The 17943-nt window shown below is 55.7% G+C and overlaps 7 protein-coding genes across 10 annotated transcripts; 2 read left to right on the top strand and 5 right to left on the bottom strand.

Moving 5' to 3' along the window:
- Positions 1-107: 107 nt before the first annotated feature.
- Positions 108-2367, top strand: H310_07928. Of its 2 annotated transcripts, XM_008873451.1 has the most exons (12): positions 108-301; positions 350-596; positions 653-674; positions 723-795; positions 863-1008; positions 1161-1222; positions 1279-1588; positions 1653-1720; positions 1774-1866; positions 1920-2041; positions 2113-2171; positions 2231-2367. In XM_008873451.1, the coding sequence occupies exons 1-12, from the start codon at positions 158-160 to the stop codon at positions 2292-2294; spliced, it is 1410 nt and encodes a 469-aa protein (XP_008871673.1). In that variant the 5' UTR covers positions 108-157; the 3' UTR covers positions 2295-2367. The 2 variants fall into 2 exon arrangements, with proteins under 2 accessions (XP_008871673.1, XP_008871672.1); XM_008873450.1 differs by having other exon boundaries at positions 653-795.
- Positions 2329-3473, bottom strand: H310_07927 (hypothetical protein). Its single transcript, XM_008873449.1, has 5 exons — positions 3135-3473; positions 3046-3070; positions 2909-2983; positions 2721-2858; positions 2329-2670 (listed from the first exon to the last, which is right to left on the bottom strand). The coding sequence occupies exons 1-5, from the start codon at positions 3440-3442 to the stop codon at positions 2428-2430; spliced, it is 789 nt and encodes a 262-aa protein (XP_008871671.1). The 5' UTR covers positions 3443-3473; the 3' UTR covers positions 2329-2427.
- A 497-nt stretch (positions 3474-3970) lies between these two features.
- H310_07926 (hypothetical protein) lies at positions 3971-5745 on the top strand. The gene is made up of 7 exons (XM_008873448.1): positions 3971-4225; positions 4282-4439; positions 4486-4766; positions 4820-5153; positions 5210-5326; positions 5423-5470; positions 5516-5745. Exons 1-7 carry the CDS (start codon positions 4045-4047, stop codon positions 5642-5644), a joined length of 1248 nt encoding a protein of 415 aa, XP_008871670.1. The 5' UTR covers positions 3971-4044; the 3' UTR covers positions 5645-5745.
- A 274-nt stretch (positions 5746-6019) lies between these two features.
- On the bottom strand, positions 6020-8551 carry H310_07925 (fatty acid oxidation complex, alpha subunit, mitochondrial). Its single transcript, XM_008873447.1, has 5 exons — positions 7416-8551; positions 7243-7357; positions 7027-7187; positions 6779-6966; positions 6020-6726 (listed from the first exon to the last, which is right to left on the bottom strand). Exons 1-5 carry the CDS (start codon positions 8520-8522, stop codon positions 6090-6092), a joined length of 2208 nt encoding a protein of 735 aa, XP_008871669.1. The 5' UTR covers positions 8523-8551; the 3' UTR covers positions 6020-6089.
- Positions 8552-8841: 290 nt separating this feature from the next.
- On the bottom strand, positions 8842-10694 carry H310_07924. Of its 2 annotated transcripts, XM_008873445.1 has the most exons (3): positions 10339-10694; positions 9155-10269; positions 8842-9050 (listed from the first exon to the last, which is right to left on the bottom strand). In XM_008873445.1, exons 1-3 carry the CDS (start codon positions 10681-10683, stop codon positions 8888-8890), a joined length of 1623 nt encoding a protein of 540 aa, XP_008871667.1. In that variant the 5' UTR covers positions 10684-10694; the 3' UTR covers positions 8842-8887. The 2 variants fall into 2 exon arrangements, with proteins under 2 accessions (XP_008871667.1, XP_008871668.1); XM_008873446.1 differs by lacking the exon at positions 8842-9050 and having other exon boundaries at positions 9091-10269.
- Positions 10695-11149: 455 nt separating this feature from the next.
- H310_07923 lies at positions 11150-14847 on the bottom strand. 2 transcript variants are annotated; one of them, XM_008873443.1, is made up of 8 exons: positions 13738-14847; positions 13557-13688; positions 13137-13501; positions 12881-13074; positions 12660-12821; positions 12234-12597; positions 11900-12190; positions 11150-11852 (listed from the first exon to the last, which is right to left on the bottom strand). In XM_008873443.1, exons 1-8 carry the CDS (start codon positions 14702-14704, stop codon positions 11442-11444), a joined length of 2886 nt encoding a protein of 961 aa, XP_008871665.1. In that variant the 5' UTR covers positions 14705-14847; the 3' UTR covers positions 11150-11441. The 2 variants fall into 2 exon arrangements, with proteins under 2 accessions (XP_008871665.1, XP_008871666.1); XM_008873444.1 differs by having other exon boundaries at positions 11150-12190.
- Positions 14848-14873: 26 nt separating this feature from the next.
- On the bottom strand, positions 14874-16480 carry H310_07922 (hypothetical protein). Its single transcript, XM_008873442.1, has one exon. It carries the CDS (start codon positions 16439-16441, stop codon positions 15176-15178), a length of 1266 nt encoding a protein of 421 aa, XP_008871664.1. The 5' UTR covers positions 16442-16480; the 3' UTR covers positions 14874-15175.
- Positions 16481-17943: the final 1463 nt, after the last annotated feature.

The raw sequence follows: 17943 nt of genomic DNA, 5'->3' as shown, positions 1-17943 counted from the left end.
ATGTTACGTTGCGAGACTTCGATCCAATTATGGAAGATGATTGGCTGAAATTTAGTTTTGGCCTTCGGATTGGCTGTAATTCTGCGAATGAGAGAGTTCGATTCCATCCATCTGCGTATACAGTGTTCTTCCGCGACTTGTCGGGACGACGGCGACGATGGATGCGTACAAGGCGATGGGGAATGAAGCCGAGGCGGACGAGCCTTTCCTCCCTGGAAGCAACCACATGTCTTTCGAGAGCAAGGATCAAGTGCCGGCTGCGCTCTTCCTCGCAAATGTCGCCGCAGTCACGTACCTGGCGGTGTGTTGTCGCCCAAACACGAATCTTCGTCCTATCTTGCTGCTGTAGGTTGCATGGGGCGTTCCAAACCTGTCCAAGTTTGACTTTACACCGCATAAGTCAGGACACGATGACGGTCGATCCCAAGGCATGAGTTTCTTTCTCGTGTCGTTGTCCATGGGGGCCGTCAGTGCAGTTCTCTCGGCAGCGTGGCTCCAAGTACTTCAGCTGTATGCGTCGCGTATCATCTCGATGACAGTGCAAGCGTCCGCGGGGGCTCTTCTAGTGGCGTCCATTGCAGGATTTACCGAAGCAGGTATCTTCTGTCCCGTCGTCGAAGGAATCCCTCGTCCTCCATGCACGTGTCATTAGGTCTTGCTGGGCGCGCGATTGGGTTTGCCAACCTCTTCCTGGCCGCGATGGTGACCATGTACTATTTCAGCGTGCGCCACCGTATTCCATTTGCAGCAACCAACTTGACTGTTGCCGCGAAGATTCTCCAGCGGTTCCCTCAGGTATGTTGTGTCAGCACGACTCTGCTTGGCGACGTTCCTCGGCCATGACTTGCAACTCCCTGTGTAGGTGGTGCTCGTCGCATACGCCGCAATTGCCGCCCAAGTCGCATGGATGCTGCTGTGGACCGTCGCCGTAGTGGGCGTCTGGTCCAAGGTCGACATCACGCCGTCGACCTCCACCCTCAACGTCGCCGTATTCGTCATGCTTGTGAGGTACCGTTGAATTTCCTCGTCATTTGGGTCGCTTTGGATGGTTTGTTGTCTCGTTTTCAATGAATTTTCAACGAATTTCAACAAAACGGAGCTTCCTTTTCAACGAAATTTCTTCGACATGGGACAAATCATCTTGACGTTTTGCAATGTAGCCTGTGCTGGGGGCTCCAAGTCCTGCGCAACATCGTGCACTGCACGACGGCCGGCACGATCGGTGGAGTGTCTGCCCGCCATCATCTTCGTCGCGGACTCACCTGGCGACGTCGGTAGGCGAGTGGTGGTTTTCCCCCGACACACACAACGCGGTGCTCCGATCGGGGCGGCGCGCGGTCACGTCGTCGTTCGGGTCCATTTGCCTGGGATCGCTCATCGTGGCCGCGTTGTCGGCGCTGCGCCTCGTCCTCCTCACGACCAAGCGCCGCAAGTCGCGCACGACCGTGAACGCGTGTTTGGAGTGCATCGTCGGCGCGCTCGAGACGCACTTGAAGGCGTTTAACAAGTACGCGTACTGCCAGGTCGCGCTCTACGGCAAAGACTTTCGAACGGCGGGCAACGACACGCTCCAGTTGTTTCGAGAAAAGTACGACGTCGCTTCCGATCGTCGTGGGCGGGCGTTGTCGGCATATGCTCACGCTTGGTCGTAGGGGGTGGACAGGTGTCGTTCAAGAGAGCTTGGTCTCGATGGTGCTCTCGATGGGGTGCCTTGTCGTCGGTATGTGATACGTCAGCGCCGTTTTGACCGATGTGGGCTGACTGCATGCGAAGGCGCGGTGGCGGGCGTGGTCGGCGTCGGGTACCTCTACGTGGCGATGGCGTGCTCCGACGTGGAAGGAGCGTCGCATGCGCCGGCGCAATGTGGTTTGGCAATGCATCTGTTGGTCCGTTCGCTTGAAAATTCTCGTGGTACGTAGACACGTTTAGCGTGATGATCACTGCGTTCGTCGCGTGCGGTGCCATGGGGTATGCCATGTGCGCAGTCGTGAGTTCGATTCTCGACTCGATCGTGGCGACGATTTTTGTCTGCTTTGCCGAGGTACGTCGGCCGTCTGTCGCGCTTCCGCCGCGGGTTGGACGCCGAGTTGATCTGTCGCTGCGAATGTGCAGGACCCGGTCGCGCTGCACATTTCCAACTCGGAAGAGTACTTGCTCATCGTGGATGCGTGGTAAGGCATTGGATGACCCACACAGGATGGTGCGACGTCGATGTAATGTGTGGTCGCAGGCGCCAATTTCACCCCGAGTTGCTGACGCACTCGACGTTCTCGACCTCTGTGTCGTACGCATGAGTCGGGCCATACGTTGGTCGCGGGAGACCGCTCGTCGTCTACACACCAATATATTTCCAACACTTTATGCCGACGGATGGCGCGCAGCGTTGGTGCGGCGCGGGGCTCCGTCCATGGCGCGTCACGCCTGCCGCTACTTCTGCTTGGGCAGGTTGCTCAGCACGACGTCGTACGCTTTCTGCTTGAGCTCGTCCTTGGTCGCGTTGCCGACAGCAATCGGCTTGCCAATCACGAGCTTTACCTTGCCGAGGCGGTTCCACGTCCATAGGTCGTCCGGGATAATGATCGTCACGGGCAGGATCTCGACGTTGGCGTCGACTGCCAGGTCGAACGCGCCATCTTTGAATGGGAGGAACTCGGTGCGCCGACGCGTGCCCTAGAAGATCGTACGGTCACAAACAGTCGGAGGATCGAGGCCGACCAGACCTGAGGAAACACGACGACACTCCACCCGTGCGCAAACCGGTCTTTGGCGAGCTCAAACATGCGCAGGACGCTCGTTTTGTTCTTGCGCGTCAATGGGACGTAGTTGGCAAGCTTCATGAGCCACCCGGCGCCAGGAATCTAGGCATTGCGATGCGTCGGGGACATCGCGATGGGAGCATTTGTCGTACGAGAAAGATAATGCTCTTGGACACCCACGAAAAGTTGCCGCCCAAAAAGTACAACGACGTAATGTCCATCATGGTCTACATCGAACCACACACGATGAAAAAGGGAGTCGAGGAAACGCATGCATCAGCGCGTGTACCTGGTGGTTGGCGACGATCATGTACCTGCGGCGGCATACATCATAAGATCACAAATTCGGCCAAGGGGTCGTGTGGATGTTCAACGTACACTTTGTCAGGGTTCACATTCATGCGGCCCTCGACGACAACTGGGCCGAAGAAGAGCACGTGCAAGGTGCGCGCGACGACCATGCACGTTTCATGCGCTACGATGTGGAGTTCGTTGGGCGCGACGACGAACTTGAGCGGTAAGATGAGCATGAACTCGATCCAGCTCACGATGACCCAGAACAGCCCAAACAGGAGAATCTTGCCGTGCGCGAAGTTGACAAAGAGCTTCTTTTCCTCAAAGTAGATCATAAACACCGCGATCGAGATAAAGGCCGCGACCACGGCGCCCGCGTACACTTGCCACATCCCGCCGCCGCCGCTCGAATGGTGAAATGGTGATTGGGGCATTGAACCAATGACGATACACGCCCTGATTGGCTCGTTCTCCAAGTCATGCATTGCAACATTGTGTCGTCCCGACGGCCGGGATCGCCGGTCAGCGCAGCGCCACTGCATCTACACTGGGCTCTAGGACATGCTGTAGCTGCCGTCGACCGTTCTCGTTCCTGCACGGCATGCATGCTACACCTCTGCACCAGACGACTACCATGATGAGAAAATTCGAACGAAATTTTGATAAAAATTGCACAATTTTTGGACTTTTTGACATAATACGAAGACGTAATTGCCAGCATCAAGGACCTGTCATGAGATTGGACTCCGAGGCCACAAGCCGCACAGTCGCGCTGTCCTGAGCAACAAACAGAGGGCATCTCCATCACAGCGCTTGCCACTTATACTGCTGACCCCTTGGACCTGTCCGCTGGGGTGGCACCCTGGCTGCAACCGACATTGACACTATTCAAGGCCCACATGAATTAGTGTAGATTTGGATTTGTATCTGTCAACGACTGTTCATTTTTCGCGTGAGGGGGCGCCGGCCTACCGACGACACCGACGTGACCGAGATGGCCGAGCTAGCGCAAGTCGATAGCGAATGGGTATTCGACTTCGTGATGAATCTGTTCCAGTCGCCCGCGTGGGAAGTCCCGATCATGAGCTTCATCGACGAAAACTGCGCCAGCTTTGACACGGACGACGAAAACAAGTTCATCTACTCGGACCTGCACGGTCAGTTCCGCGACACAGGTACGTCCTTCGCATGACCATGCATCGAAATGGCGGCGTTCACGATGCGTGTGCAGTGGACGGTGTGCTCACGGCCAACTTGGCCGAGATCGGGATCACTCCGTCCGACTTTGCCGACATTTGCGCTCGGTGCCGCCACTCGACCGAAATCAGCATGGCTGTTATCAACCAGATCCTCGCGATCGACGACTTTCTCACGTTCAAGAAACTCATGGTAATGCGTCGTTTCTTTCATTCACTTGGTTGACGCCCTCGTGCAGGTGAAGCGGAACCTGGAACTCGAGCTCGAAGTGATCACGGCAGTGCGAGACGAGCGTCAGAATGCGGCGGCCAAGTCTGCCTTGGAGGCTGAGGCGAAACTAGCTGAGGAGGAAGCCAAGGCTGCCGAGGACGCCGCCCGTCAAGAGTTCGTGGCGGAAGAGGACTTTTCGTTCGTCGAGGACTACTGGATGGAGATGGATATCCTGTACAAACAAGAAGAAATGGAGCAAGCAGAGCTCGAGGCCGCCATTGCACTGTCCATTGCCGTCGAAGAAGAGCGGTAGGTTGTTCATGCTCGTCGCACGCGCCGTCGCTGCAACGTTCTACGAGTAGAGTCCGCCTCGCGTCCGTCCAGCTCAAGGCGGCAGAAGACAAGGCGGGCCATGGCAAGACAGGTCTTGTGGACCTCGAAGCGGCCGAGCAGGCCGTGCGCCGCGGCAAGGCGCAGGCCGAAGAAGTCGTCAAGCGCCACAAGGAAGTCCTCGAAAACAAAAAGGAAAAACACAAGGAATTCCAGGAACAAGCCGAGATCTCAGACTTTGAAATCCGCAAGCGCGCGGCGTATCTAAAGGCGCAGCGCGACCGCATTCTGGAAAAGAAAAAGAAGGAGCGCGATTCCAAGCTCGAGTCGTACCAAAAGGAGCTCAAGGCGTCGGCACCCGAACCGGTACGTCTCGCTCGGTGCATGAGGCAACTTCCTGACGTGGCGGTCACCGTGGTTAGCCGCCAAACATCCTCGAGCGCATGCAGGAAGGCCCGGCGCCACAAGAAGCCAAGGAATCCGAAGCGGAGGAGCGGCGCAAGGCGCTGCGGATCGCGCTAGCCCGCCGCATGAAGCAGGTTCGTGGCATGGCCGCATGGTTCACGTGGCAGTCGGTGGTGACGGCATCCGCTGCAATCGACGGTCGTGGCAGCCAGGTCATGCGGATGTGGTAGGAATTGATCGAAGCGGCGGACGATAAGCTCAACCAAGCCACGCAACCCGTACGTGGCTGTGTTATCTCTTTCTCTGACGACCGACGTGAGCAGCTCACGGACCTCGATGAAAAGATGAAGCGCGTCGAGGAGTTGCGCCGCATCAACCAGCAAAAAGAAGATGCGACCATGAAGGAGCTCGAGAAGCTCCACATGAAAAAGCTAAAGCAGTCGGCGGCGTAAAACCTCATGCGCTTGTCGAGCCGTGGCCCACCACGCGTTGTCCATCCAGCGACGGTAGTTGGGCCCATAAAGATGCAATCTCAACCATCCGTTCCAACGTCGCTTATGGCCATCCACGGTGTCCGTCGCCGCCGCACATGCTTCCATCGCTGCATGCAGCAGCGAGCAGCTACCGATCTCTCTCGTTTCCACCGACATGCTACAACAGGTTTGGAGCATCTAGTTTCTTGATAGCGTGTGATGTGGCATCGTTCACCACGATAATGGCCTCTCGTCCCTTTCAACACCACGACGAGGCGAGGCACAGCGTCTTCATGCATCGCACCCTCCTCGGCACGTAGTCGCCATGTCTAGAGCCCTAGTGTTGCGACGCAGCCAGCTTTTGCACGCAGCAGACCACGCGAAAGAATATTGTTTTGTCACTGAGGCTGTGGCCATCTCGAGCTTAATGGAACGTCTTGTTGGTTTTGGCAAGGTCTTGCAGCAGCGGCGCCGGCGCGAATTGATCGCCATACTTGTCGGCAAACCGCAGCAGTTGGTCGTTAAATTTTTGGCTCCCGATGCGGTCGACATAGCGAAACGGACCGCCGAGGAATGGCGGAAACCCAATGCCAAACACGGCGCCAATGTCGCCTTCGGTCGGGCTCGCAATGATATCGTCCTGGACGCACAGAATCGCTTCGTTCACAAAGCGCGAGATGAGGCGGTTCGTCGCGTCTTCGTCCGACAACTTGAGATCGTGGGCCTGGTACTTTTTCACAATGTCGACGGCGGCCGGGTTGATCGACTTTTTTCCCTTCTTGTCCGTCGGCTGGACGTAAAAGCCCTTGCCAGTCTTCTTGCCCAACAACCCGGCAGCAATCAAGTCTTGAAACACCGCAGGGTTGCCGCCCTTCATGCGCACACCGAGCGCTGCCGACAACGTGTGGTTGACGTGCGCCGCCACATCGACACCCACTTCGTCTGCCAGCGTGATCGGACCCACGGGAAGGCCCCACTTGGTGATAAGCTTGTCCAAACGCTCCATGTCAACTCCCGATTCCACCAATGCCAACGTTTCTGCAATGTATGGCCCCAAGCACCTACGCCCCACGAGATCCATTCAGGATCCAGGTTTCACTCCAGAGGACGCACCGGTTCACATAAAACCCAGGAACGTCCTTGACGACAATACAAGTTTTGCCTTGGCGCAGACCGACGTCGACGGCGCGCGCGGCGACATCGTCCGACGTGCCGGGGTGTCGAATAATTTCCAGCAGCGGCATGCTGGGCACCGGGGAAAAGTAGTGCATTCCAATCACGTTTTCAGGCCGCTTGCTGGCCTGCAATAGCCATCGTCCTTGAGCCACAACAGACCAGAAACCAAACAAAAAACGACGTACTTTGGCGATTTCCGCAACACTCAGCGCCGACGTGTTGGTCGCGATGATACATTCCGAAGACACATGCGGCTCGAGGCCTTGAATTACCTTGTGCTTGAGCGCCATGTCCTCGAACACAGCTTCGATGACCAGATCGGCTTGGTTCAAATGCTTTTTCCAGACTGAATCCATCCATCCATTAGCCATGGATCGACTGCAAACTACATCTCGTCGTACCATCATCTTGGTCGCTTAACGGCACTACGTTCGACATGATCACGTCGCGGTCGTACCCAGTCATGCGGCGCTTCTTCACGCGGTCGTCCAAGTTCTTTCGAACGTACTCTTCGCCCTGGAACCGATCGTTGCATGAGACTATTGGATTCATCGCCTGGACCGATGTCGCCTACCTTGGCAGCGCTGGCGGCGTCGCGGTCCTTCAACAGCACGCGGATGCCTTTGGACGCCGACACTTGAGCAATCCCAGCTCCCATGAGCCCAGCACCGATGACCGCCATCGTCTTGACGGGCTTGGTCGGTTTCCCGTACCGGTTCTTCTTGAGCTGCGTTTGCCCAAAGAAGATGCTCATCAAAGCCTTGGCCTCCGGAGTCTGGCTCAACTTGGCAAAGTTGGTCGATTCAACGTCATATCCCTTGCCCGAATACCCCGCTTGCACTGCTTCCAAGATCAGTTTTGGCGCAGGGTAATGACCACCAGTCTTTTTGGCAACCATGTCGCCTGCCTTTTGAAACACAATGCTGCGCAGCGGAGTGTCTTCCAAGATTTTGTTGACCAAGCCCTTGGGTTTCGTCTTCTTCTTCATCTTGCCGGACGCGAGGTCTTCTGCGGCATCGATCGCAGCGTTTTCGAGGGCGAACGGATCCGCCACCTGGTCGACGAGACCCATCTTCAACGCCTTGTCCGGTTTGATGTTCTTGCCTGTGAGCATCATGTCCAAAGAAGCTTGCAGCCCCACCAACTTGGGGAGACGTTGAGTGCCCCCAGCCCCGGGAAGCAGGCCGAGCATCACTTCGGGCAACGCCAATTGCGTCTTCTTGCCCGACGACGCGACACGGTAATGGCACGCGAGGGCGACTTCCAATCCTCCACCCAAGCAGGAACCGTCAATGGCCGCGACAAACGGCTTCTTGGAGTTTTCAATGCGTTTCATGTACACTTGACCTTCCGACGACAATTTCTTGATCTCGGCTTCCGACGTGGCCGCCTGGAGCTGCGCAATGTCGGCGCCGGCAATAAAGCAACCTGGCTTGTTGGAAATGAGCACGACCGACTTAATGTCGGCGTCCGATTCGACCTTTTCTAGAACTGTCACGAGTTCCTTGGTCATCGCGGCATTCAACGTGTTGACCTTGGACTCTTTGTCGTCGAGACGGACAATCGCGACACCGTTCGACCTCGTCTCCAAGCTCAAGCAGTTGCCGCTAAAGGTGCTGACGAAGCGGCGGGTGCTGCCACGGACGTGTTCGCCCCTGCGCAACGCGTATCGCACGGCCATGATCGTGGTGGCGGAAGCGCGACGGAATTCGAAATGGACAATTTGTGGGGCAATCCATCTCTCGAAACCGTTGACTTAACACTGTTTACAAAACAACCGATCTTTAAGTTGACGGCGTTCGGAACGCGAGCCAAACTGACCGCTCATCATGTTGAAAGCACGCCGACGGCTCTACAAACCACCTCAACAACAGCGCGTGATCCTCCACCCGTCAAGGGGTGAGGAGCCTTTCCCATGGAACCATCCATTGACATGTCATTCAAGTAATTTTCCCACCACAGTACAGTACTGCACGCGCTGTACCTTAGAATCATGATACGACGAAATATTCATTTACGAAGGTATTCTCTTGATTCAGACGTCTCCTACGGATTGTAAACTGTTTTAAACGCCTGGGGCATTGAAGTTGCATTGCGCGCCATCTGATATGGGATGCTTTGCTCCAGTATTGTTGCGGCGGCGACGATGGCGGTGTGAAGTCCTCGAACGACGAGTTTTCCTTCGTCCATGCCGCGTTCATGTACGATCCTGTCATATCATCATGAGGTCGAAGCATGGACAAACAACATGTCAACAGAGAAGGCAACCAGCCATGTTTGTTTTCTACATCTGACGATCCACTGCAACCTTACTTGGGGCCGATCATGTCTTCGGGGCGAACGTAGCGGTCGAATTCTTCCGACGTCAAGTACCCGAGCGACAAGACAGCTTCCTTGAGGGTCGTGCCTTCGGTGTGCGCCTTCTTGGCGGCCTTGGACGCCTTGTCGTAACCGATGTGAGGGTTGAGGGCGGTCACCAACATGAGCGAGTTCTTCATGAGGCGGTCGATCGTGTCCCGGTTCGCTTCGATACCGACGACGCAGTTGTCCGTGAACGCTACGGCGCTGTCCCCGATCAATCGAATCGACGAGATCAAGTTGGAGATCATGACGGGCTTGAAAACGTTCAGTTCAAAGTGGCCGTTCGAGCCGCCGACGGTGACGGCGACATGGTTCCCGATCACTTGAGCGCACACCATCGTGATGGCTTCGCATTGGGTCGGGTTAACCTTGCCGGGCATGATGGACGAGCCAGGTTCGTTCGCGGGGAGGTTCAACTCGCCGAGCCCGCTGCGGGGGCCACTGCCGAGGAAGCGGATGTCGTTCGCAATCTTCATCAACGAGCACGCGATCGTGTTCAGCGCGCCAGAAGCTTCGACAATCGCGTCGTTCGCGGCGAGCGCTTCAAACTTATTAGGCGCCGTAACAAAAGGGAACTTGGTTTCTTCGGCGATGATGGCAGCAATTTCCTTGTCGTACCCCTTGGTCGTGTTGAGGCCCGTGCCGACGGCAGTCCCGCCCAACGCCAACTTGTACAAGTTGGGGAGAACAGCTTCAACGCGCTGGATTGAGTATGCGATTTGTTCGCGGTAGCCAGAGAATTCTTGGCCGAGCGTCATGGGCGTCGCGTCTTGCGTGTGCGTTCGGCCAATCTTGATGATGCCATCGAATTCCGCAACCTTGGCGTCGAGGGCGGCATGCAACTTGCGGAGGCCAGGCAAGAGCACGCGGTGAATTTCCATCACGGCCGCAATATGCATGGCAGTCGGGAACGAGTCGTTGGACGATTGACCCATGTTCACGTGGTCATTCGGGTGCACGGGAGTCTTGGAGCCCAGTTCACCTCCCATGAATTCAATCGCGCGGTTCGAGATGACTTCGTTTGTGTTCATGTTCGATTGGGTACCCGACCCAGTTTGGAACACGACCTACAGCACGCATGAAAAGGGCAATCCGATGGAGGGAAGACAGCGACTGGCAGGCATTGCATCACATACCAAGGGGAAGTGGTCGTCCAATTTGCCGTTGATGACATCGTCGGCGGCTTTGATGATGTTTTCGGCAATCGCCTTGTCCAACTTGCCCAATTTCAAGTTGTACTTGGCAGCGCACTTCTTCACGATCCCCATCGCTTTGATCACAGGCATCGGCATACGTTCGCGGTTGCCGCCAATGGGAAAGTTTTCCAGGGAGCGCTGGGTCTGGGCGCCCCAGTACTTGGACGCATCCACTTCCACCTTGCCGAGGGAATCGGTTTCCACACGCACACCGGCTGCCGATGACAGACGGGCGACTTGGCCGCGGAAGAGCACGGATGACCGGGGAAGGCTGCGGGACAACATGGCAATTTCACTCGAAAAGCTAAAGTGAAGTCAGCCACATCCTTGGATTGAAACAGCTTAATCCCGTTGGCCAATCAGATCCGCAGATGGAAAGTGTATTGGCCAACCCGATCGGCGGATCGATACAATATAGGCCAATTAGATCTGCGGGCAAAGTGAATATTGGCCAATCAATTTGCGCAAACCTTTGTCAACACGCTGTAATGAACGTGGTGGTTTACAGCGGGCGGCGATGGCGGGATCGTGGAGAATGGACCCACTAGGGCTTCGAACGGTGCTTGAGTATATGTATGTTCACTCCGTCCTCACTCCATGGTGTATATGCGAGCATTTAGCGCTGCTGTGCACTTTATTGGACAAGTCGAGACGGCGTTGGGCTCCAACGAGCTGCCCGCGACTTCGACAGTACGGTCGATCTTAAACATGCAACCACCATCGAGCGAATGCTTGGTTTTGTCGTGAGGTTGCACGGCGGTCAGTGCGTCGTGGGGAACCTCTGCGGCGCGAGTCGCCAGATCCGCACACCACCTCTCCTCATCGTGTGGGCTGGCAGCGCTAGAAAATTTCTTGTTCAAATCACTTGGTTTTTGGACCGAAATGATCCAATCAAATCGTTTAGCGCATCCTTGCTCCACCAATAGCATTCAAGGTGGCAGCAATTCTCACGCACGACGCGGACTTCATCATGCTGCCGGTGGAAGTACTCACGAGTGGTGCCATGCGCCGCCCCCTTGATTCGCGTGGAATCGACGATGTTCTTACATGTGCTGCACCTTGATTCGCGTAGACTCGACCATTTCCTTGGCCGTGTACTGGGACATCTCGGCGACAGCACGAAGTGCGCGCGTCGCAGTACTTCGACCCCGGTTGGCGTGCATCAGCGTTCGCATCTTGGCAGCGAGACCCATACTCATGTGAGCTTGTGGTCTGCTGTCGGTCTTGCCAAAATCACGCAGCATATTGGCAGTTGCCCCAAGCCTCGAAGTGCTCTCGATGGAATTCTCCATGCCTCCTCCTATCCGCTTGACCATCATGACCCACCGCGCGGCGCGGCGCAGTCGGATTCGTGCAACCATGGCCTGCAACCGCTTGGGCAAAAACGTGCTTCTCCGCTTGTTCGTCCCTTGTGAGGCCTTTGCCACGTCCTCCGCAGTCGCCACGTACGACCTCTACATGGTGGTGATCGAGGCGGACACGTCAGCACCAATTTGCGTACCCGTCGGGCTGCTGTAGCTTCACTGGACCGCCGTTCTTGCGACCTCTCCATGAATGACTTCAAGTGTTCGTTTTCCATCGTAATCCAGTCGAAAATCTCTTTGTACAGCACGAGCAGCACACAGAACGACGTCGCGATCACGTTGGCAGATGCCGTGCCTTGCCGAATCAAGCTCATTTCGCCAAAGAACTCGCCCGCATGCATGTGCTTGATCGAAACACGAGTCCCCTTGGGCCCCAAGTTGTCGTACACCTCGACGCTACCCATCTTGATCATGTAGAACGCGCGTCCCTACGCGCCGTCAACTCGGACGTCCAGAGGATGCGGTAGGTACCGGTTCGCCAGCACGAATAATCATGTCGCCAGGCATCGCGACTGTCTCTTCGACACATTCCATCACCGCCACGATTCCCTCCGGCTCGAGCGCGCGAAAGAGCGGCACCTTGTTCAGGAACGACTGGTTCAGAGCCACAGACAGCTCAAAGTGGAGCTTCTCCGGCATCCCGTGAAATAAGTCGGACGCGTGATGCGCGCTTTCGTGGCTGTAGGCTGTGCTGTAGAACGAGTTGATCTTGGACGTGAGGTCGCTGGTCGCGTGGCAATTGCGCAGACATAGTTCGATGCTGTCTTGGCGATGGACCTGTTCGTCCTGGACTTTGTTCATTTGCGTAAGCATGCTCTTGCAAATCCCGGCGACGCTACGGGTACAGGCAAATGTGACAGCGCAATCGACGGCCATCAGCGCTGACATCTCGCGTACCAAGCGTTGGCGATGATGCCAATGGTGAACATGGTCGTGCCCCACAGCCGCTCGAGGCTCGTCGACGGCCCGAGGTCGCTCCCACTCGTAACAACGAGGCCGCGGAAGTACGACCCCAAGTACTTGACGCCAAGGGTGTCGTTTGCAGCAAATGGCACACGCCTGCATGCCGTGATGGCTCGATCAGGAGGAGCATTCCCAAACGAGACAGCGGCTCGTACCACGTCACCATCCCGTCGGCATTGTCCGCGCCGTTCTCGAATTGAACCAAGAGGTAGTACGAACACGCAATGTAGTGGTGCAGAAGCAAGTACATGGCCAGGAGGGTGGCCAGGCGAACGCCAGACGACGAAAACTTGTGCGATGCCCACGCCATCGCGTTGGGAAACGTTGGGGACGACGACAACCGGAGAATCTAACGCATCAGGATCGGTGCATGCAAGGAATGGCGAGATTGTGTCAGGGTCGGCGGCGTACCCGTAGGAACACAAAGAGGCGGACGATGGCAAAATCCGAATGGCGAAAGCGGCACCCGAGGACGGACGACGGGATCGACCCGAGGCAGTCGACCCAGAACCACAGCGTCAAGTAGTGGCGCCGTATGAGCGCGACGTCCGTCACTTCTTCGTGGGTAGCGCTGATGAGGAAGGACGTGCGAAAGGCAACCACGATGTCCAAGATGAAGACAAACTCGACCAACGCTTGCACAGCGTGCACCCATGGAAACGAGTCCCACAAATTGAAACTCAAGTCCATCGGGACAACAACAACTGCGTAAAATGTAACGACGGCCAGCAGCGCATCCCACCACCTCTTGAAGCGGGAGTGGATCGACATGTAGACTACGGTCATCCCACATGCATGATAAGTCGACGCGATCGACGGAAGCACACGTACATGGCGCTCGGTGGCGTCGCGCGATCAGTGACATTTGGGACGCCGCCATGTCATTGAGCTCGTGCTCGAGCTCCTCTGCGTTCACGTTCGTATCTGCACGCAAGAGCGACAACCGCTTCGTCAGACCCGCCGCTACGCTGCGGTGACACCGGGAATCCAACGCATTCCAGGCGAATCTCACCTGTCCGCGCTACGGCCGCGGCACCTCCCACAAACGACGGCCGGGTGCTGTCTTGGGTAATGTGCTGAAGCACTTTTCCGACGGCGACCACTAGGCGTTTCGAGCTGCCTTTCTGTTGTGTGAGCAGCGCAGTCACGGAGGGGGAGCGTTGGAGTAGCAGTTTCGACGACGTTCTTCTCAACGCGCCACTTCCACCCGAGGACGCCTGAACGAGCAGCGCACTTGCCGATGACGTGTCTTGAGCAGCCGGGCTCGTGGACGCTGGGGACGTTATCAGCCCAGATTTCGAGACAACAAGCTGGAGCAGGCCTCGTCCCTTGGATCCGTGCAAGGAACCACTGCCGCTGGTTGCCATCGATGCTTTATGTAGCATACTTGTCATTGGAGAATTGACTTGGACGCCTGGGCTTGTCGATGGAGTGAATGAGCTTTGTGTGCTGGCGTGGTCCGACTCGCCTTGTAGGATCGACATAAACGGACCTTGAGTCGCTTCATCTCCATGGTTTATGGGCGCTGCCAGAATTTGTGTGAGGTCCACGACCCGCGGCGACGTCGCCGTGAGTCGGCGTTTGGATGATGATTTTGTCGACGTGGTAGCAGTTTGCGATGCATGGTCGTCGATCGGGTGCACGACATCATCCGTCTCTGCGACTGAGGATGTGACGTCATCTGGATTGCCCCTGATGTCGTCTGGTGCGACATCCGTCGTAGTCGGCGGTCTGGCCGACGCCTTTTCGATCATGTGGCAAACGTTGCCGACGGCAGTCACGCTCGGCCCTGGTGCTTTTGCGCTGATCTTTGTGATCGAGTGGCCTCGTGTAACCGGAGCCAGCGTTCCCACCGACCTCCTCGGGACCACGGGTGGTCCCGTTCCATTCGACTTGGATGTCATCGTCGTAATGAACCGGCGGCGGCACTGGAATGTGTCGAACGGTTTCAAAACGTTTGGTAACTGCCACACCGCCATGCAAAGCTGATGTTAGCACCCATCTCAACAACCGCCTGGTTGCTGGCAGATTGTCAGGTCCCGCGATGCATCATGCTGTTAGAAAACGACCCCAAGTTGGAAAGAGCGCAGTTCGGAGCAGGACATGTGAAGTAGCTCTCATCATGGACAACGCAGCTTGGACTGACTTGTTAGCCCCCCCACGAGGTGGCGACGTTCTAAATGTTTGATTGGTTCAAATATTTCCGTCAAATGTCTCTGACTGGCTAATATTTAAAACACATTGAACTTCAAGATCGAGCTGGACAACCGGTACGACGGCACACACGACCGTCGGGATGACTGACCAGCACACGCAGAGCGGGCGGAGCGGCAGCCTTGCTCTCAGGCAAAGCCGCGCGTCATGCGTACGCGGCAATCGGCTTGTGTTTTCCTGGGAGTCGGCAGCAGAATGCAGCGTGACGACGATCGAGTTGAACAGTGTCGCAAGAGTTAAATTAAATAGCTTCGACTGTTGGGCGACACAGACTCTTTCGGTGGAGCGCGCAACAGCGACGGCAGGGACGGAGACGACGAGGTTGGCATCGCCACTGGAAACAACTTCGGCAAAGAAGCACTTGCTTCATGGGGTAGGAACCTTGGCGGCATGCGCGATTGGTGCTGATAGAACGAGTTGGACTGGTCATCGTCGTACTCGGGTGCGCGAGGTGGCGATACATTGGGGTGGTAGGTCGAAGGGGCAGGGTAGTGCGGCAGCTGGGCTGGGGCACTCCCGTACGTTTGCGAGGAGGGGTAGCCATACGAAGCGGAATACTCGTGGTGGTGCTGGTACTGCTGGGGAGGCGCCATCTCGTAGGCCTGTTGGGGAGGTGGCAGTTGCTGGTGGTTCTGCTGGGTTGTCGTCATCACTTCTTCTGAAATGATGTTGACAAGCTTCTGCAGAACTCGGGACCGGAACGCTTCCCGTGCTTCGCCCTTCAAATAGGACGGGGTAGGCACTGTGATATCGTCAGTGAATGTTTCGGACTTGACTGGCTGCGACGCTGGTTGCTGTGGGGGCGTATGGAGTGTTTGCGAAGTCGACCGCCGCATGTGAGGTAGCGACGGAAATGCCGACGATGTCGAGAGGCTGGATGTGGGGAATGAAGCCGAGTACTGCATGGAAGGAGACGGAGGATGCGTCATGGATTGCAGTGGAGGAGGCGGCAAGTAATGCCGATTCGACGTACGGGGCGGCAGTTCAATTGTCGACTTTGATGCAGTGTAGCTGGCTTCCGTCGATCGTGAACAGTGCATTTTCAATGGTTCGTGTTTGACGGGGTCCACCGACGCGTCGGTGCCCGTTAACAGAGTGTGTGCCGGGGAATCGCCTTTGACAGAATTCCGATCGTACGGCGAGTACGCCGTGCGGTTGTGTCGGTTCTTCCCGTCGAGTTTGCGCTGGTTCTGGTTTTGTCGGAATCGATGCATGTCACACAAGTTGTGAGCTTGTCCATTCGTCTTCAATGCGCGCTCGTTCTCGCACTTGCCAGTCTTGTACAAGCACCTCCCGCGGTATCCGGTGTGAGCCGCTTGGTCATCATGAACATCGCTGGTGTGCAGGCATTCGGAAGCGACTGCAGCGGCTGTAAGGTCGCTGTGGCTCGACTTCTTCGCGTGCTTTGGGGCAATCGAGCCTTCCCTCGAGCTGTCCGATTCATCGCCATGGCTGCTTGCGGTCCCTTCGCCTAACTGCGGTGGTGACCTTGCCGATGCCATCCTCAGTCTCAACGGTGCTGGAAGATCCGTGCGACAGGGGTAATTCAAAAATGAGAATTCTGGGAAATTCTCTTGGGTATTGTATGCCAACAAAATAAGCTGGGGTTCAGTATACTGTCGTTCCCCGCTAAGACTCTGATCCCACCCAGCTGAAGTTGCCGGTTGTCCGGTGACGGAAAGCGATGTCGAATTCACAAAACGTGTAGGATTGTACTCCACGTTGACTGCCCAGGTTGACTAATAAAAGGCCGTGAAATAATCACTATTTGTTAGTTGTAGGCACTGGACCAGATGTCCCAACGTTCGGGAATCTGCAGCAGATTCGCCCTCTGCCATGGGGGCAAACCTCGCGGCATTTCAGTGAGTTTATTTAATTGTATTGATTTATCTAAAGAAATTGAACAATTATTTGAAAACGGCAAAAAATGTTTGGTGGTGACCTCCGCATCAGATTAATATTTGGCCATGGAATTGTATTCACTTGAAAATTGTATTCAAAACGATTTTGGGCCATCTGATGCATCCCATGGCCTCTGATCCGCTGAGGCAACGAGTTCCCCCCTCTTGTGACGCTTTGGCTACGACATGGTTCCGCCTTCGTAAGGCCATCGTATGTTGTGTGGTGTTCTCGTGTGCAGCCCGGCGCGACTCGACGTGCTGCAACCACGCGCCACCGTCGATCGTTGGCTAGTCTTGTTTTTGTGATTGCACAACATTGGGTACGCCATTGTAGATGCTGTCCCTTATCGTCCACGTTCCCCACACGACGCATGCAACTTTGTTTTCGTCGGAGGCACCCACGTGTAATGCGCCGATGTGCCACGCTTCGCTGCCCCGTACACTTTCCAAGACTGACCGGATTCTGGCGCCAGGCAACCAGACTGAGTTGTCAACGTTTTATTGTTAAACGTCTAGTCTTCTGAGTTAAATCTTGAGGGGGTAAAAGGTACAAAATATTCCGGATATATGTCAAAGCTTATGCGGATGTTTATAGTGTAAAACACAAGTTTGCCGTCTCCTCCCCACGACCCAAATTTGTTGCGCGAGTTCAGGAGGGTGCACATACCTGTATCATATGACTTCTAATGGGCAATTTTCATCCACGAATCCGAACGCCGATGGATCATTGAAACGAGCGCGAAATGCACGTATGGGGTGTTCATCTATAACCCTACACCTGGCCATATAGGGAGGTGATATCAATTTTGAAGTTACCCGAAGTTTGAAACATTAAAGAGAATATATTGGAATATCCACACTGTCAATTTCAAGTCGTAAAAGGTGCCAATACGAGTCTAAGTTCACAGGGTGCGGGCACTTAGGGACATGACGGGTGCTTTTAGACTGACTCTGCCTGGGTTGGTGCCTTTCTACGGATACTACAACGCCGAGGATGGAAAGGGAACACGGCTTGTTAACAGTGGTCGACATGATCGATGAGCCGACGGATAATTCTATTACTTGCTGGAGTGCAAAACGGCTGGCCACAAAGCATATGGTCC

Source organism: Aphanomyces invadans (assembly GCF_000520115.1).
Source record: "Aphanomyces invadans strain NJM9701 unplaced genomic scaffold supercont1.15, whole genome shotgun sequence".
NCBI lineage: Eukaryota > Oomycota > Saprolegniomycetes > Saprolegniales > Verrucalvaceae > Aphanomyces > Aphanomyces invadans.
This window is presented reverse-complemented; position numbering and strand designations above follow the sequence as displayed.